Consider the following 20621-nt stretch of genomic DNA (forward strand, 5'->3'; position numbering starts at 1 on the left):
GCAGAAGACTGAACAACGCGCCATTCAGTGTAAACAGCAGTCGGTCACTTTTGCTTACTATGATAGAGGCAGCGGGGGGAGAGCGCTCTTCGGTCCGCTCCACCCCCATGCCGGCAGTGCTGTGGGCAGTTCCTGCGATACTTGCTCCAGTGTAACAGTACAGGAGCGAGTACCGCCGTGATGAATGTGGCATCGTTTGCTGACTGTCCGTCCCACTTAAAAGGGGCATTAGAGGAGCGGAAATATTCTGGACAATTTCACTTTCTTCTGACATTGGTTTCCAGGAACAGTTCTGGCGTATCTCTCTTTATGGTGTCTTACATCCTTAGTAGAAAAGTGCAAAGAGCTCAATGTAGAGTCAGGGGCAGCAGGCTTCCCAGCAATGATGCTCTTGTCTAAGCAGCCTTCCCTCATTTATCGCTATCATGTAAAACAGGTTTCTGTCTAACTTTACAGCACTGAGGAACAAAGGCCATGGCAGTAAGGAAGTGCGAAGGAAGTTCTAGCAGATGGTTACGTGAGCCTTCTATGTATTGCTGGGAAACCACAGGAGGCTGGACTATTATCTCAGCTCTACTGCTGGTTGGTGGCTTATAAATAGGAGCTGAGATCACCTGAATATACTCAGGTGTTGCTGTACCGCAGGGAAGCAGTCGTCCTGCGACTACACAACAGGAGCCAAGCTAACACAGGATGGAAGCAGAAGGGTGAGTTCCACAGATGGAGAAGTAGTTTTACATTGAGAAGTTTTGTTATTTCTCCTTTCTTTGACCTACGATACTTATATGAACTCCATGTACTTGTAATAAATGAGAGCTGAGATGGATATGGATTTACTATACAGGTGAATTCACAGAATGGTAGAGTTGGAAGGAACCTCCAGGGTCATTAGGTCCAACCCCCTGCTCAGTGCAGGATCACTAAATCATCCCAGACAGATGTCTGTCTGGTCTTTTGAGGGTGCCTTCACACCTGCGATCGCAATATCGCTGTGTTTTTTAATGTCAATGTCAATAGGACTTTCTAATGTTAAAAACACATCATACAAAAATCACAAAGCACAAACTTGCAATTTTTGTATGATGCGTTTTTAACCTGAGAAAGTCCTATTGACATTTGCGTTAAAAAACGCAGCGATATCGCAATCGCAAGTGTGAAGGCACCCTGAAGACTTCCTCTGAACAGAAGACCAATTATAATTTTTTGCTAAAGTCCTGTATACGTAACATATGACATCAATAATAGTGATTATCAACGTGTGGTAGGGTCAGCTGCAACAACCGGTGTGCCCACCGATCATGAGAATGGAGTAGGCAACGAGGAGTAACAGGTTGATGGTAGATTTGGGGCCCACATACATGATAATAAATAAGAATGTTACATTAGATGGGAATGTATACATTGTTACTAAATGACTTATTGAATATTCTGCATTACCCGCAGCTATCCAGAAAGTGTCCGAGAGTCGCTGTGACTTTACGGATAAAGATAGATTCTGTGCAACATTGTGTTGCAGCTCATTTAATATTTGTGGCATTTTTGTATAAAGTGAAATGAAAAAAAAGTTAACTTGATGTAGTTTTAGTTTGATCTGGGAAGGCGAGTTGTTTGTAGCTTCCTATGGCTTTATCACCAAGTGCCAGATATTAGAGGAATATTCCGGCCACTGGTAACACACTGTAGCTTTAGTTAAAATGTTGCATTATTCAGTTACTAATAGCAAACAGACTAAACAGCGCTGATCTCATTGCTCCTGCAACAGCTAAGGTCGCCTGCACACGAACGGGTCGGATTTGGATGTGGGATCCTGCGCCAGAATCTGACCCTGTGTCTGACCGGTGACCCCAGGTACCTGTCATTTCGTCTTCTCTTCTGTACAGCGGATGGTCCGCACAGCTCACCATCAAACATGCGCAGTACAGATTTTTTTCTAAACTCCCGCTTTTGCATTGACTTCAGTGGGAGCCGTCTGCGCAGAATATAGGGTAATATAATAAAAAAATGGAATTATTACACAACTTATTTTATCATTCGGGTTTTATTAATATGCTAAGATGTTCTCCTTCAAAATTGCAATTTGATTGTTGTAGCATCTATACAAAATGCAAAATGTGATAAATGTATGCACTGCTTTGTTGGGAGGACAAACACACACGGCATGCTAATAGTCTTCAGTGCACAAACTTATGCCAGAAGGGTGGGCTTTTGGCATATGTTTGGTTGGTATATGCTAGCATCCCACAGCCCTAAGGGCTCCTGCATTCAGGCAATTTTGTGCACGTTTTTGCTGGCGCAAACTGCAGACAAAAGAATTCATTGATTTCAATGGGTTCCCTCACACTGAGCGTTTTTGCGCCCGCATTTCTATCGGCTCTTATTTTTGTGCGCATTTGCGCAACCAAGGCTCAGTCTATTGCGGTGTGCAGATGCACACCCCGTCCACACAAAATCACACGCGTAACTGTGCAATTTCACGGTGTTAAGTGCGAACACCGGTGGATAAGTAGGCTACTAAGCCAATACAAAACGGGGCCGGCAGCGCAAATTGTACAGTAAGATGGGGGGCACAAGCGCGAAAGCACCTAATTGCACCAAATTCGGAGCGAGATTGTGTCATCCTCTCGCGAGCGTATATACGCCCACACTTGTGTTCAGGAGCCCTAATTGTATTATGCACCTTTTAGACCCAACAAGAACCTCCCGATTCTCGTTCAGTGTTTCACGTTCCTAAGAACGATCGGTGCTTAAACTGCCCGGCTAGTGAACGAGTTGGCGCTGATTATTATGCCAACTGAAGCTGAACCATGAATGAGAACCGCACGATTCTCAATTTGTCACTCATTCGTTGGCTCACGTTTAAACTTAGCGATTATCATTCAATTTCGCTCATTTGAATGATTATCTGAATGACCATTCCATCTAAACGGGACATTAGAAACAAAGTCAATCGGAAAAAATGGACTGTATACTCCTAAAGATCCTTTTCTTGTAATTGTAGTCACTGGCAGACGTATGCAGTTCTATAGGCATACAGTTGTATATTGCTGTCCATATGTTAGGCGGGACACTGAATGTGGTGTGTATTTTGTCTTAGGTTAAGTTTTACACGAGCGTATTACAGGAAAGATTCCTATTTGGCTGTGAGTTTGGATCAGTAGACCCGCAGTCAGGACACTCGCCCAAATTTCGGGCACATTTACATGTGTAAAAGGTCCATTCGCACCTCTGAAGAAGGGTAAAGAAAAGTAGAGAAACCACTTTGAGATGACCACACAAAGCTGCACTTAAAAATATTCAATGTGTAGCATGCATGGCCAGTAGAGATAGTATATGATGGTCTGGGTCAAGGCGTGGTCTTCTCAAAAATGTGGTGTTTTTGAGAGGTTCAGGGTACCTATCCACAGTATATTTTGTAGATATAAGCCCCACAAGGAGATGTAAGGCTTCTATTGTACAACTAAAATAATACAGGGAACCATCTCAGTCAGGTTATCTTATCATAGCAGGTGGCTCAAGAAATTTGGTCAAAATCTGCACGAAGAACATAAAGTATAATAATGCAATTTAGAATTACTGAACTATTGCAGATGACTTCATGTCTGCCGAATGCTTCTGCAGTTTTATTTCTGTATTGCCATAAAGCATGGAAAAAAGGAGATTTAATTCACAGTACTCCTCATAAAGATTACATTGTCAACACATGCACGTCCTTCAAGGCTTACAAGCTATGGACACCTCCATGCACCTTTTTTTTTTCTTTTAAATCAACCTAATTATATGAAAAAATAATTTTTGCAATTGGAATTAATTAAAAATGTCAAACCATTTCACTCCTACGCTTGCAGTGTGTAGCTGTACACTACAAGTTGGAGAACTGAATTTCTTGCAAAAACTTTCCCATTTCCAGGCTGTTTAATCTTGTTTGAAAATCCCCCTTTCCCTGCTGTAAATGACTGAAGATCCACCTTCCATGCAGAACCTGACAGTCACTATTACTGACTGCAAGAGATTCAGTCCTCCAGCCTGTAGTGCACAGCTATACACTACAAGCAGTGGAAAATCAGTTAACATTTTTTTATCAAGCCCAATTGCAAAAATTATTTTTGCGTAAACAAAATTGATTGAAAAAAGAAGATGGAGGAGGCTGTCCAAAACCTTTAATAACCTACCATTTAGAAGAAAGCCAATGCAAATGTGAAAAATAATGTACACCTCGTGTCAGTGATTGCTTTATATTAACCCAAGGCTGAGATGCTCCAGGGCAGTAATGTTAACCCTTGCTAGGAAGTAATCTACGCATTTCTCCTTGGTGCATATGACAACTACTTATACATTTTTTTTTCCCCATCAGACAAAACAAAGAAGAGGCAGCGGGCAACAGCCCAAAGATGGAGAGAAAGCAAAGAGGGAAATTTGTTTCTTTAAGCAAGCAAGAGGCTAAAATTGTGCTGGAAACATACGTTAAACGAAGTTTCAGCAATCGTGAAGGAAAAAGGACCGGCTATAAAAAAGAGAAAAAGGTGCAAAGATCGGTTAGTGATGTCATCGGGTTTAAATATAGAGTAAGAAAAAGTAATATTACTGTGGCACCTAAAACTGAAGTAAAGGAAATGGCAAAGAAGGACAGTGAGAACTGTGTGTCAACGCAAGAACTTGTAACCATCACCAAGACAAAAAGTGTGAAAAAACAGTCCTGGTTCAAGAGCTTTCTAAATCAGTTATTCAAAAAAGAAGAGAAGGTTTCCGAAGAAATTGTAACTGTGGTTAATAAAGTTGCCCAAGAATCAGTGACCTACACTACTGAAGGACATTCAGATCAGACTCCGAAGAAAGAAAGTCTTAGGAAGACTAGCATTCGAAGGGCACTGTCTTTCAAGAGGAATAATGCCCATGAAAAGTTAAAAAGACCCACTAATCTTCCACTGAAGCATATCTGTAGACCACATCCATTTCAACCACGTAAGTATTGTGATAGTATAGAGAAAAACACGCTCCTCTCTAATAGGCTAAGCATTTAGAGAGGTGCAATCCTTTATAATCCTTGACATGCTTAATGAAGAGTCCTCTAGTTTGAGGAACACCTCGTTCTCCGCTGAAGGAACAATAACCACCTTCTATTTCCTTTTCTCATCTTCCTATTGTACTTAAAAGTAGGATTAGACTTTGCTCACATAAGAATCATGGTATCCATTCTTAATGGAGCTATGACAACCCTGCTATGTTTTCCAGTGGATCTTGTTGAATTCTGGCCTGTTCTACTACCTACCGTGTGGTAGGTAGAAAGAGCTGTAGATGATGTATTTATAAAGGAAAACCTTGTAGTTTTTAGTAATAGTTGAAATGATATTGGAGATATCAGCTGGCTTCTAAAACCACAAGGTTACCTGTAAAAGATGGGGATGTGAGGTAGATTGATAGGAAAAGAAATGTACCAAGATATACCAAAAAAAAAATCACCTAAGGCCGGGCTCACATCTACACTTGAGCTTCAGCTATCCTGTTCCATTCCTTTGAACGGACCCAATTGACTATAATGGGTTCGGTTTCCAGCTGCCCGGCTTCTGATTGGAAGAAAAAGCGCTCCATGCAGCACTTTGTCTTCCGGTATTTTGAGCCGGGTCTATGATGGCACTTCCGGCCAGAGAATCAACACAAGTGTGAAACCACCCTAACTGCTTTAGACAGCAGTAAAATGCATGCCGCAGTAAGCTTTAGAGGTCACTAGTTTTGGTTTTCCTGAGTCTGAGGGCATTCACAACTTTACCATGGTGCTCATATCACAATGTATCTCAACATTTACATACCACAATCTGTTTAGGTGAAAACAATGAAGAGTGCTACTATGAACAAGTATCTGCAGAAATTGAGCACCTTGTGAAAGACACCGAAAACCTGGACATTGGTGAAAGGAAGCAACGATTGAGTGGAGATTTGAGTACTGATGGAACACATGACACAGGTAAGATCCCCCTTGTGTAAGAAAATCTGCCCTCACGGCGGCTTCAGACAAGCATAAGCACAAAAACGCTCTCAGTAGCATGAATTTTTGTAATGTAAAGGTTGTGCTATTGCGCCCGTTTTAGGGCATTTTACTGTACTTTCCGCATTGCCAGGGATGGTTCACATCGGCATGGGACACAACGATGCAGCCTAATTAGTCTGCGGTGTTATTGACTTCCTAGCGAAATTGCACAGTTCGTTCTTGAGGATTGGGTGTGCACTTGTATGGTGCCTTAGGTGGGCGAATGCACACAAAAATAGAGCACACCGAGAGTGTAAATGAACCCATTGAAAACTATTGGGCTTGCAAAACTGTGCACAAATTAGGTCATCTGAAGCCACCCTATAAGCTCCGTCACATGGCCGTATTTTTGAAAAATGGCGGTAAAGACAGCTAGGCTATGGCTGAAGAGTTATGCAGGCAGCACTGTTGATTTTATCCCCCGGCAGGTCCTCTTTGAGTAGAGACATTTCTATTTTTGCAAGTATTACCTTTTTGAAAGTCAAATATCAGCACTGAAAATGAGTTGTTAAAAATCTTCACTAGACAACGTGTGTGGCATAAGAGTGCAGCGGAGCGGACACCGAGATACGCTGCACTTTAGGAGCAGCCATCGGGGAGCACAATATAACTGAGGGAGGAGGCACATAGTCCACGTAAATACCAGATTAGGTCAAACCGTTTTCTGTAAATGTGAGTTTTTGCATTTTGAAGATAATTGTGCTGTTATTTATTTATTTTTATTTATTTTTTCCTCCAGAAACTGTGATTAAGAAGATTGTTGCTATTCTTCAAAGGGAAGGTGACGCTTACAACAGAAAGGTATGGAGTACATTTTGTGAAATCTAAGGACACAGCCAACTACCATATTTCCCTGAAAATAGGACCCTGTCTTATATTACTTGTTGCCCCAAAAGAGGCACTAAGTCTTATTTTTTGGGATGTCTTATTATACTTACCCAGCAGGTTCAGTCTACATCTTTCTTGCTGTGCCTTGAAGCTCCGGCGCGGTTCCTGCAGTTCTCAGCCTCCCACAGAAGATCAGTTCCTAGTTATGGGATTCCTAAATCCCGCCACCACAAAACAATTATTGTGATTGGTTCTTCAAGCACTGCTCAGCCAATCCATGCAGCCCTCGATGTCCAATGCAATCGCTTTGTGGTGGTGAGATTTATATTTCGCTTAACAAGGAAGTGATCCTGAGTGGGCGGCCGAGAATTGCAGGAACCATGATGGAACTCTGGAGAGCAGCGGGAGGGACCTGGACCAAGCCTGCTAGGTAATTGATTCCTTTTTTTCCCTATGCAATGTAACTAGGACTTATTTTTGGGGTAGGGTTTATATTTCAAGCCTCCACAAAAATCAGGCTAGATCTTATTTTCGGGGAAACCCGGTACCAGCCATACATTTCTACCATATATAATTATTTTTATAACCCCTTTTTATAAAAAGTTGTACATTTTAATGGCCTCACTCTGGGGTACATATATTATGTTGTATAACTTTTTTTTAAAATTTTTTGGGGAGGGAGATGGAAAAACCCCTCAGAAATTCCAGCTTTGTTTTTTGTTTTTACAGCGTTTTCTTATCTGATCAGCACGATTACGAGATACCAAGCTTATTAAGATTTTTTATTTTTTTTACTACTTTTACATAGTAAAAATACATCTTTTAAAGAAAAAAACTATTGAATCTGTATTGCCGCATTCTCGTTTTTCTCATAACGTAGCTCTACGAGGGCTTGTTTTTTCCAGGAAGAGTTGTGGTGTTTATTGGTACATGTTTGAGGTACATGTGACTTTTTATTGTGTTTTTTGGAAAGTGATCAAAAGAAAAATAGCAATTTTGGCATTACTTTTAAAAATTATTTGTACAGCATTCACCATGCGCAATAAATACCAAAATATTTGAATTATCTGGGTCGTTACATACATGGTAAGACCTATTATGTATTGCTTTTAAAAAAAATATTTTGGTATTTTATTCATTTACAAAGGGTTTTTGAAAGGAAAAATGTGTATTTTTTTAAACTGGATTTTTTTCTTTAAATTAAAACTTATTTACCTTTTTGTGACGCTAGATCGTTAGGATAGTACACTGCATTACTTAGAGTATGTTGTGCATTCTACTAAGCCTATGACAGCAGCCTATTGGGAAGTGGGGTTTAACAGGTTAAATAACAGCAGAAATGGAGGCTTTGTCAGACTTCCGGCTGCCATGGGAACCTATTGGTATCTTGTGATTGCATTGCGGGATGCTGATGGGTAACGGAAGGATCCCCCTCCGCCTTTTATCTGCTTACATGCTGCACTTGCTATTGATTTGTGTCTTATTAGTTGTTAAACTGCAACGATTTGAGTTTTTTTCACTACTGACAGCTATAGCAGGAGCCTGGCTGTCAGTCAGGCAATCCATCTCCTGAAAAAGATGTATATGCAGGTTTAAAGACCTTTAGTGAAGTCAGTAAAAAGGCATATTGGCCATCATTAAGGGGATATAATTCTAGAGACTAAGGGTGATTTTAGGCAACCATGTGCACAATTCTGCATGCTTCACTGCAATGTATTTGCACAGTGAAGAACTTTGATTTGCATGCACTTAATGAGAACAAACCTATTGACAACTATGGGTTCTATTCTCCGTGTATCGCGCATGTATACTTTGCATGCACAAAAACATGTGCAAATGTGTCTTTCTGAATCCTCCCTTAGGAGGAGGTTATATAAGTTGCTTTTAGCATAGTTTCTATTTTATAGAGGTAACAGAACACATGGGTTATATAACATTACTCATACACAAGTGTGTTTTATGCTGACAGTCATAGTTGCAGAATACTTTCAGAGTGAGTCATGTGAGAGATCACTGGTCTCGATATATAACTTACATACTGCATGAACAACACCGCAGCTCACGTACAAAGCAGTGACGGCAGCACTGTGATCAGCTGCATTTGGAAGATTTCTTTATAGACACTGTAGTGCTATGAAAAGAAACCTAAAAAATCTAAAATTCTAAAAAATATAAAAATGTGCATTAAATGTGACAACTAATTGGGGAAAATGTTGTACTGCATGGGATTCAGTATCATAGAGCCCTGCACTGGCAGTTCCAAATATTATTTTGTAATGCACAAAGTTTTAAAAACTTTTGACTACTGGTATAGCAATAGGGGTAGAAGTCAATATCAGGCTCTGGTTCCTGACACCAGTGTTATAAGTGACACATACTAGTTGGGGGTTCAAACTTTGCATTAGGGCAAAGGAGCTAAAAGTTCCAAATGTGGTTGTGATAAAAGGGAGTAGCTTGTATATGAAAGAAACATTGAAGTACTTGATACTAATATTTTATTACCCATGCAGATGAAAGAAGACCCTGCTATCAGCAACTTTTTCAGACATATCTCCTACAATTCATTCAAGCAGCTTGCAGATGTCTATGTTGACCAAGGAGTCAAAAAAAAGGATTCAGTTGCAACTCCTGAGGACATGAAATTTGCATTTTCCGTTCACCTTACAAAGCAGATTGTAGGACTCTCTACTCACCCTGCCAACAGGATCATGGGCTTTGGTACCAAGTATCTTCAGGACACTTTCACGTGGCTTTCATACAGTAGGGAAAATCTGGTAAGTGATCCATTGAAAAAATCCCAAGGTGTAAAGTTTAGCCAAATTAATGAAAGACAGAAATTAGAAGAATGTTAATCAATCAGATGAGGAACAATCTTCATTTATATGAGCGCCATCAGCGTAGTGGTTGACTTGTAGGACTTCTTCTAAACCTGGCCATACACACAAGATAAATGCCTTTTGGGGAGATTGACTGCCAATATAGTGTGTGTGTGTGTGTGTGTGTGGTGGGGGTATGCGCCCAAATTTCATCTAGTGGTAAATGTTGGGAAAAGAGGCATCAGGTATTTTACATTTCAATGGCCCAACCTTAATCAAGCAGGAGATAATACAGTCAAAGGTGTCGGCCAGCAGGTTATTTGCCTGCCATGCAGGAGGCTTGGCCATGATGAACACGCATGTTTATGGTGAAATTGAGAGACATGTGTCCAGTATTAGTGCTATTCGGATTACTATCCAGAGTTCAACGCAGGACATTCAAGTTTGAATGGAAAGATATTTCAGATTAAATAACCCGCAATGGCTAAAATGTCCTAGTGCCATCCACTGCTCGAAAACTGAAAAGGTCTTAATAAACTGTAATGACTAATATTTTTGAAGACCACATATTAGTTTAGATTTCAATAACCTCTTAGTGGCCACCAAACCTCTTTTTTATGGTGGCTCATGCTCTAACAGCCACGAACGGAGATACCTGATTCTGACAGTTTAACCCTTTGCATGCCACAATCACTAGCAATTGTAGCATGTAAGCAGATGACAGGGGGAGAGGGATCCTTCTGTAACTCATCAGCACTCCACAGTGTAAACCCAAGGTACTAATGGGTTCCCATGGGAGCTGGAAGCCTAACAAAGGCCTCCATGTCTGCCATGTAACCCAGCCTATTAGACCTCACATCCTGCAGTGTTTAATAGACTGTTGTCATAGGCTTAGTAGAACGCACTACATAGGTAATGCAGTGTATTATCATAGTGATTGAACTATCGCATTTTCAAGTCCCTTCGGTGACAAAAAAAATAGCGTCACAAAAAGTTCACAAAAGTTTAATTTAAAGAAAACAATCCAGTTAAAACAATTCATATTTTTCCCACCACGAAAAGCTATTTAAAATAGATAAAAAAATATTAAATCAACACATATTAGGTATCACCACATTCATAATGACCCAAAAAATGAAAAGATTTTGTAATTTATCTCACACAATGAACAGCGTAAAAATAATGTAAAAAAGTAATTCCAGAATTGCTATTTTTCTTTTTTGTGCCCCCCAAAAACTTAATAAAAAGCAATCCAAAAGTCACATATAGATCAAAATGGCACCAATAAAAAGTGCAACTGTTTCCACAAAAAACAAGCCCTCACAGAGCTCCGTTGCCAGAAAAGGAAAAATGTTATACGTTTTAGAATGAGTCAATTGTTTTCTTTAAAAACATGGTGTTAAAGTAGTAAAAAATAAACCTAAATCTCTATAAACTTGGTATCGCAGCAATCGTGCTGATCAGGTAAGAAAGTCATCATGCTCTTTTTACCAAATAGTGAAAGCTATAAAAACATAACCCAAATACAATGGCAGAATTTCTGGATGTTTTTTCCATCTCACCTGAAAAAAATGAAATAAATATTCTACAACACATTATATGTACCCCAGAGGGCGGCCATTAAAATATACAGCTCTTCCCAAAAAACAAGCCCTCATATGGCTGTGTCAAGGAGTTATGGCTCTTGCAGTGTAACAATGAAAAATCGCCTGGTACTTAAGGCAAAAAATAAGCTGGTCACACAGGGGTTAAGGCTTGTTGAAGGTCTTTTTATCCATCCTCAGAAACATGAATAGGATAGATAACATATCTTATGTCTGTTAAACTTTCGTATGTGAGTTTATTAGCCTAATTACTGGGAAAAACAGCTTTTTTTTGTTTTCTTCCGTTATAACATGGCAGTAATGATTGTCTTTGTTTATAGCTTAGACTTCACGGACGCTGTTGTATGAGAGGTTACGTACCTCATAGAGCGTAGCTGAGTCATCTGTGCTGGAAATAGTACCGCACAATACCACAACAATAACACTAGCACTTCCTACATGTAGCAACATGAGCCATCAAAGTATGACAGTACCTTGAGGTCAGCTGCTGCTAATTAGACTGGTAATAGGAAGAGAATGGTAGAAGGAAATAGGAAAAGGTTATTATTGTAATTAAGATATCTAGGTCAAATAATTCTGTTACCTTGTAGTCTGCTGAGCTGTTGTGTCAGTCTCAATCCACTAATAGATATGTTAATCGGATGATGAGTGCTTGATGAACATGCTCTACAAGTAAATAACATTGCCTATGAAGTTTTGTACAGCAGATTTATGGGAAAACATGGCGGTACGATCAGTATCAGCATGATTTTCTAGCAAGGGATGAAGAACTAAGGCCTATGGATCTTTAGAATTGCTTCAGATCTGCCCCATTACAGAACCATTTCTCTCTTAATTTAGTTGCAGGACTTTAATATCATTATAGAAGACCCGTCGCCTCACCCTACCTATAAATTTAATTTTACAACTCAATAGAGATCCCCAAAATAAGTTTTTCCAACTGAGACCCATCAAAAAAGTGAAACAAAAAAACCCAAACCCATACTGCTGCTTGAGTTCATAGACTTTCGGGAAAAGGTCAGCCAGGCACTTATGGGCTTTGTCTTCCCCCAAAATCAACTCATGACTTTAATGAAGAAGTTAGTAGTACATGGGCGAATTTGAGAATAGAACCCATTGATTTCAATGGGTTCTTTCATATTTTCATATTTTGCGCATGCATTTTGGTTGCGTAATTGCACCGGAAAAAGAGCACATCTCTAACACATTAAGAATAATCAACCATTTCTCTCATTCCATGACTGTCTAATGCCACATCCTGAAGTTTTTTAATGACCCGTTAGCTACATGCTGCAATACAATTTGTTAATCAGTAATCTTAACATTACAGATAAATAACATCTCAATGCTTAAGGTTGTATTATTATTGGATATCTACTAATTGCATGTATTTAGGACCAAGAACTTAACAAGCAACATGGGGTTCTATAATGGAATTTCGCCTTTACCACAGTCTTTTCCTCCTTCCAGTGTCAGACTGGGGTGCCTAGGGTCCACCAGTAAAATCCGTTCTGGGGGTCCACTCTACAGTTAAAGGGCTTTTTTCATTAGGAAAAAAAAAACAATACTTGTCTATTCCTCCACAGGCCATCTTCTAACTGCATCTTCTCCTCGCTGATCATCTTTAGTCCTCCGGGTCACCTCACCACAAGCTGTCTGGATCCTCTTCTTGTTATGGTTCTCTGCATTCTTCTTCCTGCAGGTCAGTGTAGGTTATGTCAATAGTGACGTAATGTTCACTGCCTACCAAGGAATGCTGACCTATTACAGAGACTGCGCAGGCGCGCTGTCTCGCCACGAGTGTTCATATACTATACAGAGAGACAGCGTGCATGGGCAGTCTCGGCCATAGCTCTGCACTCTCTGCTAGGCTGTGAACGCTACGTACATTGCGTAGATTATCCTGCAGTAAGGAGACTGCCAAGAATGGACACTTCGTCACCGGAAGAAGGATTGGCCGGCTTGCAGTGAGGTGACCCGGGGGGATTGCAGGAGACAGGAGAGGATCGGTGGGAAGAAGATGCGGTAAGAAGACTGACGGGTGAGGAATGGGAAAGTATAGAATTTTTTTTAATGACAGACCCCCTTTAAGGAAGGTGGGGCCTAGGATGGAAGGATAGTATCTAGCCTGTCAATGTGCTTAGATACTATTTCAACCAACCTATGCATCTATATCAGATAAAGTAGCCACTTTATTATATGGAGGTATAGACTGGCTGATACATTGCCCAACTGCAGAGAGTGTAGTGTGCCAAATGTCACTTGTGGGGAATTGAGGGGCTAGGCAGCCCTCTCCTGACTCAGATCCCATTGTGGAAACTATCTGTTTACCTGTAGGCCAGTCCGAGCCTGCCTCCTTCTGTTGGCCTTTTTGGTGTTCCTTCTCTTCTAGCATCACTCATGTAGTGATCAATAATTGTCCCTCATCTGGGAGATGCCTTTAAAAGTGGAGGTGGCTCCCTTCCACATCATTGCCTGCTGTCCTGGTAGTTACACACTTGGTGGGAAAGCAAATTTCTAATATTTCATGAAAAGTTTATTATGTTGAGAAAATGAAACCCAAAGCTGAGAAGATCCTTTAATGGTTGTTTTCCAAATTATATTTATTCACTTTATTAAATACTCATTTTTTAAATGTTGGCCATTAATCTTCATTGTGTTTGTCTTGCCTTTGTCTGCAGGCTACGTCTGATGATACAGAAGTATGTAGCAGCCCTGACTGAGAACAGAACTCGTTACAAACCGCCCATGGCGCTGGCACATGGCACCTTCATTTCATCAATGTGATATCATATAGTCCATGTAATATTACTGCTGGATCAGTAGATGCATTTTAAACTGTGTATATTTAAAATTAAACTAATGTTACTAGGGATATAAATATTTTGTGGAAGGGACTTTTTACAGGACTTTTTAAGACCTTTGCTTTTAAAGCGGTACTCCCAGTTAGACACTTATGGCATATCCAAAGATTATGCTATTAATGTGTGATTGATGCAGATCTGCACCGATCGCTAAAGCTCGGGCCCCCTGGCTTCATCCCACCTGTTAATGGCCACCGTATCAAGGCTATGTCTGAATGGAGAGGTGGCCAGGAAACCGTCAGGTTGATGTGCTATGCTGTTTCCATTTTTCCAAAAGAAGTCAGTGAGTGTTAGGGCGGTTTCGCACATCTGCAACACAAAGAGCATAGAGCCTATTGATTTCAATGGGTTCATTCACATTTCATTATTTTGCTTGAGTATTTCTCATACGCGCAAAAAATAGTACCTGCTCCATTTTTGTGCACATTTGCGCCCCAAAGGTCCCCATAGCAGTCCATGCACAATACACTGCGCAATTCCGTGAAATAAAGAATACATCTGAAACTCATTAGGCTAAATTGCCATTGAAATCAGGGTGTGTTAGTCTGCTGCGCACAAATGAACATGCCCTGCATGCACAAAAAGTACAGTAAAATACACCGATACGTGCGCAAAAAAGACTCGTTCATAGCACAAATACGCTGTGCTGAGGTGTGTACGAAAACGCATACACCCATGTGAAGCCGCCCTTATGGTTCCAGCATAGCTCTATGTACATAGATATTTTTGTTACTATATATTCTGCCCTATATGTGCCATGACCTATTCTAATCACATATTGGAGGAACTAATAAAATTAGGTAAAATGCTTGGCTGTGCCATTAGTGTTAGGTTGATAAATACCTTTGCTTTCCACGTGTTATCTATGCTAAACATAAAAATCTGACTTGAAATGTTGTATTTTTGTATGAGATGTTTTAATAAATACCTATTTTTTTGCTAACATGGATGCAGTTGTGCACTTTTGTGTATTATTGTAGTATGTGTAATGACACTGGCTGGACACTCAATGGCAGAGCTTGATTTCACCTAAAGTAGTTAGCTTTCCTGGTTACTACCTATATCTCTCAGATGACCTCAGGACTTACAGTAGAGCCGAGCAGTGTAACAATCGGACTGCTGCAAGAATAAGAAATATAAGGCATGTATCAATACAAGAAAAACATAAATGCAAACTAGAGATTCACCATTAGACAGGGGCAGAAGGTGATGGCAATTGGATGATCAAGATGATGATAAAACTGACAAGGGGGAGTAGAGTAGATGGTATGGAACACAAATACCCAGAGAAATCCTTTCCCTGATGCTACTTTTCCCCATGTCTTCCCTTCATCCTCTGACATTGACCCTAACACCAGAGACCACTAAGTAGGCCTCAGCTATTGGCGACCTTGTTTGAAATACCATCCCTAAGAACTAGAGGGTACTAGGACCCAGACAAGAATTCAAACAAGCAAGCTGAATAATGAACCAAGGCTAGGCAGATACTAACAAGGAATGAGTAGACAAAAAGCAGAAACTAGAAAACAAGATTGTACTAGACAACCATACAAACAAGAACATACTGACAGGAACAAACTAGACTAGAACAAGGAACTAGAACTTACAGTACTTGCACTTTCACTTCGGAGCGCTTTTGCTTTGTTGACCTTTTTGGCTCCTTCAGGCAGCTGAAGGCAGCCGGATATAGCGCTTATATACCTCCATATGGGGCCCATCTTCAGCTACTGGAAAGAGTCACAAACAGCTGATGGAGCAGAACCACTTCAAAGTGAAAGTGCAGGTACTCTTTAAACAAGGAATAATGAATTAAAAGCATATTGTTACTGCTGTCACCGGGAACCACACTGCAGAAGCGATGGATACTTAGGGTAGTCTCAAATAGTGGCCATCACGTGGCTGGCTTGTCACAGTGATGCAACTGAGAACCCCACTGTGATACAGGTTTGCATGGCTTGCTAATGAACTAAAATGTTCACTGGCTGTTAATTGCTGCATGGCCAATAACAACCTACAGTTAGTGAATACTTAATTTATTTCAAAGCCACATGGACATGTATCATGGCAGAGTTCTTAGCCACATCGCTGCCAGAACCCAGCCATACGGTGACTGCTACATTAAACCATACCTTCAGGGGTTTTTCACACTAGCATATGTGTTTTTGCGTTCTCTCGTCTATGCTGTAAATTTGCATGAATGGACTATTTTCTGCGAACAAGTCCCGTGCTTAATTAGCGTCGCGTTGTCCATTCACATGACTGGGTGCGATGTTTTTAGCGAAAAAATATATGTTGCACCCTGAAAAACCCTTGCTCAGCATAAATCCTCTGAATGCCTTCCAATGCCTACATATCTTAGCGTTTCTTAGCGTTGGATGCTGCTAAAATGCCTCCCCCTCACTTTTTTTTTTCCAGCTCCCATAAGAGTCTATGGGAGCTGCCGCCATATATGGGTCAAAAGATAGTTTTGGTTCTATCTTTTTACCCACCGTATGTTCGCCGGCGCGTATTTAGGTGGATTATGTTCCATTTTTAACGGAGCAACATTTTTACGCACCATATATTCGCCTGTGTGAACGAATGCATTGGAAACCTCAGATGGTCACGTATATCGGTCGGGCGTGAAAACGTAGCCGATATATGCTCATGTGAATAAATCCTCAAAGGGAGACTAGCTATTGAAGAACTCCTTCCTAAATGCAGTTGACTGAGCATTGAAGTCAGCTGATCCTCCATCAAGTGATCAGCTGTGTGCATAGCAACTATCCCAACAACAAGTTAAAAGGCAGGATTCTGAATGGCGGATACCTGGCGATCAACTATTGATGACCTATCCTGAAGATACATCATCAATAGTATTTGCCCGGAAAACCCCTTTAAGGAGTAATTTTGGCCCATTCGACCATGCAAATGTTTTTCAGTTCATCAATATTTCTGGGATGCTTTGTATGCACAGTCCTTTCCAGATCATATCACAGCATCTCATTAGGATTAGGCCTCTTTCACTCAGGTGACAGCATTATCGCTGCTACAAAATTGCGGTGATAACTAGAGATGAGCGAGCACCAAAATGCTCGGGTGCTCCTTACTCGGGACGAAATTTTCGCGATGCTCGAGGGTTCGTTTCGAGTAACGAACCCCATTGAAGTCAATGGGCGACCCGAGCATTTTTGTATATCGCCGATGCTTGCTAAGGTTTTCATTTGTGAAAATCGGGGCAATTCAAGAAAGTGATGGGAACGACACAGCAACGGATAGGGCAGGCGAGGGGCTACATGTTGGCTGCATCTCAAGTTCACAGGACCCACTATTAAGCCACAATAGCGGCAAGAGTGGGCCCCCCCCCCCCCCGCACTGTCAGCATAAAGATCGTTCTTCTCTGCCGCAGCAGTAACAGCTGTGGCAGAGAAGAACGATGTTAGCCCATTGAATTCAATGGAGCCAGCAATACAGCCGACTCCATTGAATTCAATGGGCTAACATCGTTCTTCTCTGCTATATGTTCTCAATGGGGTCGGCGCTGCTGCCGCCGGCCCCATTGAGCGCATATAGAGAAGAGAACAGGAATCGCAGATCGCAGATAGGTGCGATCTGCGATTTTCTGTTCTATAATTTATTAGATGAGCGCATAAAAAGCGCTCATGTGTCCGATAAAAATTCACCGGACGCATGCGCAAATCGCGCGAAAAACGCCCGTCTGACTAAGGCCTTAGTCAGACGGGCGTTTTTTTGCGTGATTTGCGGATCGCATGACGGATGCGCATCCGCAAATCGCGTGACCGGTGCCCGAAAATTGGGCGGAGCTGTCCAGCGCATTGCATTCAATGGAGCCGGCAATACAGCCCGCTCCATTGAAAGCAATGCGCTGCGGGCGAGTGTGGGATGAATTGTCGGGAAGGGCTTAAATATATAAGCCCTTCCCTGCAATTCATCCAGAAAAGTGTTAAACTAAAAAATATATATATACTGACCTGCTCCCGGCAGCCGGAGTTCCGCGCGGCCGTCCTGCAGTGGGTGTGAAGGGGGTGTGAGTCAGACCTGCCCCCTGATTGGCTCAGCGCTGAGCCAATCAGGGGGCAGGTCTGACTCACACCCCCTTCACACCCACTGAATGGGTGTGAGTGAGACCTGCCTCTGATTGTCGGCAGCCCATTGATTTCAATGGAGTCGGCTGTATTGCCGGCTCCATTGAATTCAATGGGCAAACATCGTTCTTCTCTGCCACAGCTGAAAATCACGCAATTTTGTCGCTCGTGTGAAAGTGGCTTGAAGGTCTGGACTCTGACATGGACACTTGAATACACAAATCTTCTTTTTTTTCAACCTTTTTATTAATTAGCTTGTGTCCTTTTGGGTAATTCTGGTGTTGTTTGGTATGACCCATCCCAACGTCCTGTCCCAAATGTATGGCCAGCTTAAAATCTAGAAATAAGCTTACACTCATTGTTATAAGCATCCCCCTGCCCAGCGCTGGAGCTCCGTTCATGGCCTTGCTGAACCTGGAAGAAACTTCTAGCACTGGCGCACATGATTATCGCTCCGTCAAGTCTTTGGAAGTCGGTGATTCCCAATTGTACATGTCTAGTCTGCAGGTATGACTTCATGTCTCTTTATAGCACTGTGAGTGATCTCTCCGGAATCTGCATTATTTGTGATGTCAGCGAAGGCATACTTCTTCCCTCAGCATAGAAAGCTCAGGCTATAGTGTCGGTGACTCAGTCCTCCAGCATGCACATACAGAGATGCAACGGAACACATGACTGTTCCTGCTCTAAACAGAGTAATTAACATCCCATTATTCAGATCTAGTCCAATGAAACAAGGAAATGATGCGGCAAATGTTGTTTATTACATTCAAAGGGTGTTAAGTCATGGTTACCAAACAAGAGTGTAATAGTAAAGTCAGTACAGAATGATGCTTTGACCTATTTCATGTAGACATCCGCTAAAACTACCCTTAGGCCTCATGTCCACATGGACAGATCCGCAGCGGGTCACCCGCACCCGTGATCCGCGCCCCATAGGTATGCATTGGACACCCGCAGGTAGTTAAATACCTGCGGATGTCATTTTCCCTTGAGGCGCGGATTACATGTGCGGGAAAGCACCCGCGGCATGCTCCATTTTAGTGCAGGTTTCCCGTGGGGACGGCTCCCGCAGGCTTCTATTGAAGCCTATGGAAGCCATCCGGATCCGCGGCACACTCGCAGCTGAATTCCTGCTCTCCGGCGCAGGTGAGAGATTGTTACATGTAAACGTGGGCATTGTTAAGACTGAAGCTCTGTTGAACTCCATTTTGTCTTGTCTCATACAACACTAACTATGAACTTTAGCTCAATTCTGTTTTTCAACCTGAGATGAGGATTCATTTGGGTGAACAGCCATTCCTTTGATTCTTTAGGAATCTCTCATGAAATATAGCTTGTTCAGTTATCAGCATTCCACAGTTTGAAATGTTACAAGTTTTTGTAGATATGTACTTGTGTGTTAGTTTCCCATGAGAATGAAAACTTGCTTATGTGAGTTATTAGTTTCACACGAGACTTTATGTGAAGCTTTGGCATAAAGCCATGTATACTCCTTGTTTCTTTTCTTGATAAGACTCTTTTTGTAGTAAGAAAAACTTAGAATTCCTTTGGAATACAGAGAACTGTCTGTGTCTCACTGATTCCTTCCAGACGGATATACAATAATAATAATTTGGAACTCGGCAACATATCATTTGGGGTCCTTGGAAAATCCCTAGCAGGCATCGTGCAGTTTTCGTTTGAACGATGATTTAAAGTTAATTTAAAAGCTGTTTACACAGCTGTGTGTGTTTAATCGCACACTGGGCTCTGCAAACAACTCATGGAGGTCCCTTACATGCAAATAAAGATGATAAAGTGTTAATGACCATCAACATTTATGCAAATACATCACAAAATCTTTCAGTCATTTGAGAGATATCTTTGTGTGTAAATGGGCTTAAGGGCTCTTTTCTTTACACAAGCATCATTTTAACGCTCAGATAGCCACGCTAAAACAGCAAGGCGATCTGAGCGTTAAATCAGTTGAATGATTATCAGCCATGAGCCCATTGCCGGCCTGCTCCCATAGAAGTCTATGGGAGCCGCTGGCGCTGTGCCATCAAAAGATAGGACTTGTCCTATCTTTTGACGGCTGGTAATCTCAACATCAAAAAAAGCCCCTAATGCACGCTATTTTCTGGGCACGTCAAAAAATCGTTTATCTGAAAGAACCCATAGGAAATCATGGGTTCTTTTAGATGTGATATTTTGACGCACCAACTCAGCGTCAAAACGACGCTCGTGTGAAAGAGGTCTCAAGACCTGCCCTAACCCTGACGCTAGTTTCACAAGGGCTATCGCAATTCAGCCGTGAGAGAAATCACAGCAAAATCGCGTTGTTCCCGTGATTTTTAAGTGTCAGTTAAATTTTTTTTTTAGAATAATCTTGCATTGCTGCCACTCACGATAAAATCGTG

At 41.4% G+C, this 20621-nt stretch overlaps 1 protein-coding gene across 1 annotated transcript; it reads left to right on the top strand.

Moving 5' to 3' along the window:
• The first annotated feature begins 588 nt into the window (after nucleotides 1-588).
• LOC136625690 (uncharacterized) lies at nucleotides 589-15083 on the top strand. Its single transcript, XM_066600107.1, has 6 exons — nucleotides 589-707; nucleotides 4352-4959; nucleotides 5819-5959; nucleotides 6762-6823; nucleotides 9361-9624; nucleotides 13952-15083. Exons 1-6 carry the CDS (start codon nucleotides 694-696, stop codon nucleotides 13991-13993), a joined length of 1131 nt encoding a protein of 376 aa, XP_066456204.1. The 5' UTR covers nucleotides 589-693; the 3' UTR covers nucleotides 13994-15083.
• Nucleotides 15084-20621: the final 5538 nt, after the last annotated feature.

Source organism: Eleutherodactylus coqui, chromosome 4 (assembly GCF_035609145.1).
Source record: "Eleutherodactylus coqui strain aEleCoq1 chromosome 4, aEleCoq1.hap1, whole genome shotgun sequence".
Lineage (NCBI taxonomy): Eukaryota > Metazoa > Chordata > Amphibia > Anura > Eleutherodactylidae > Eleutherodactylus > Eleutherodactylus coqui.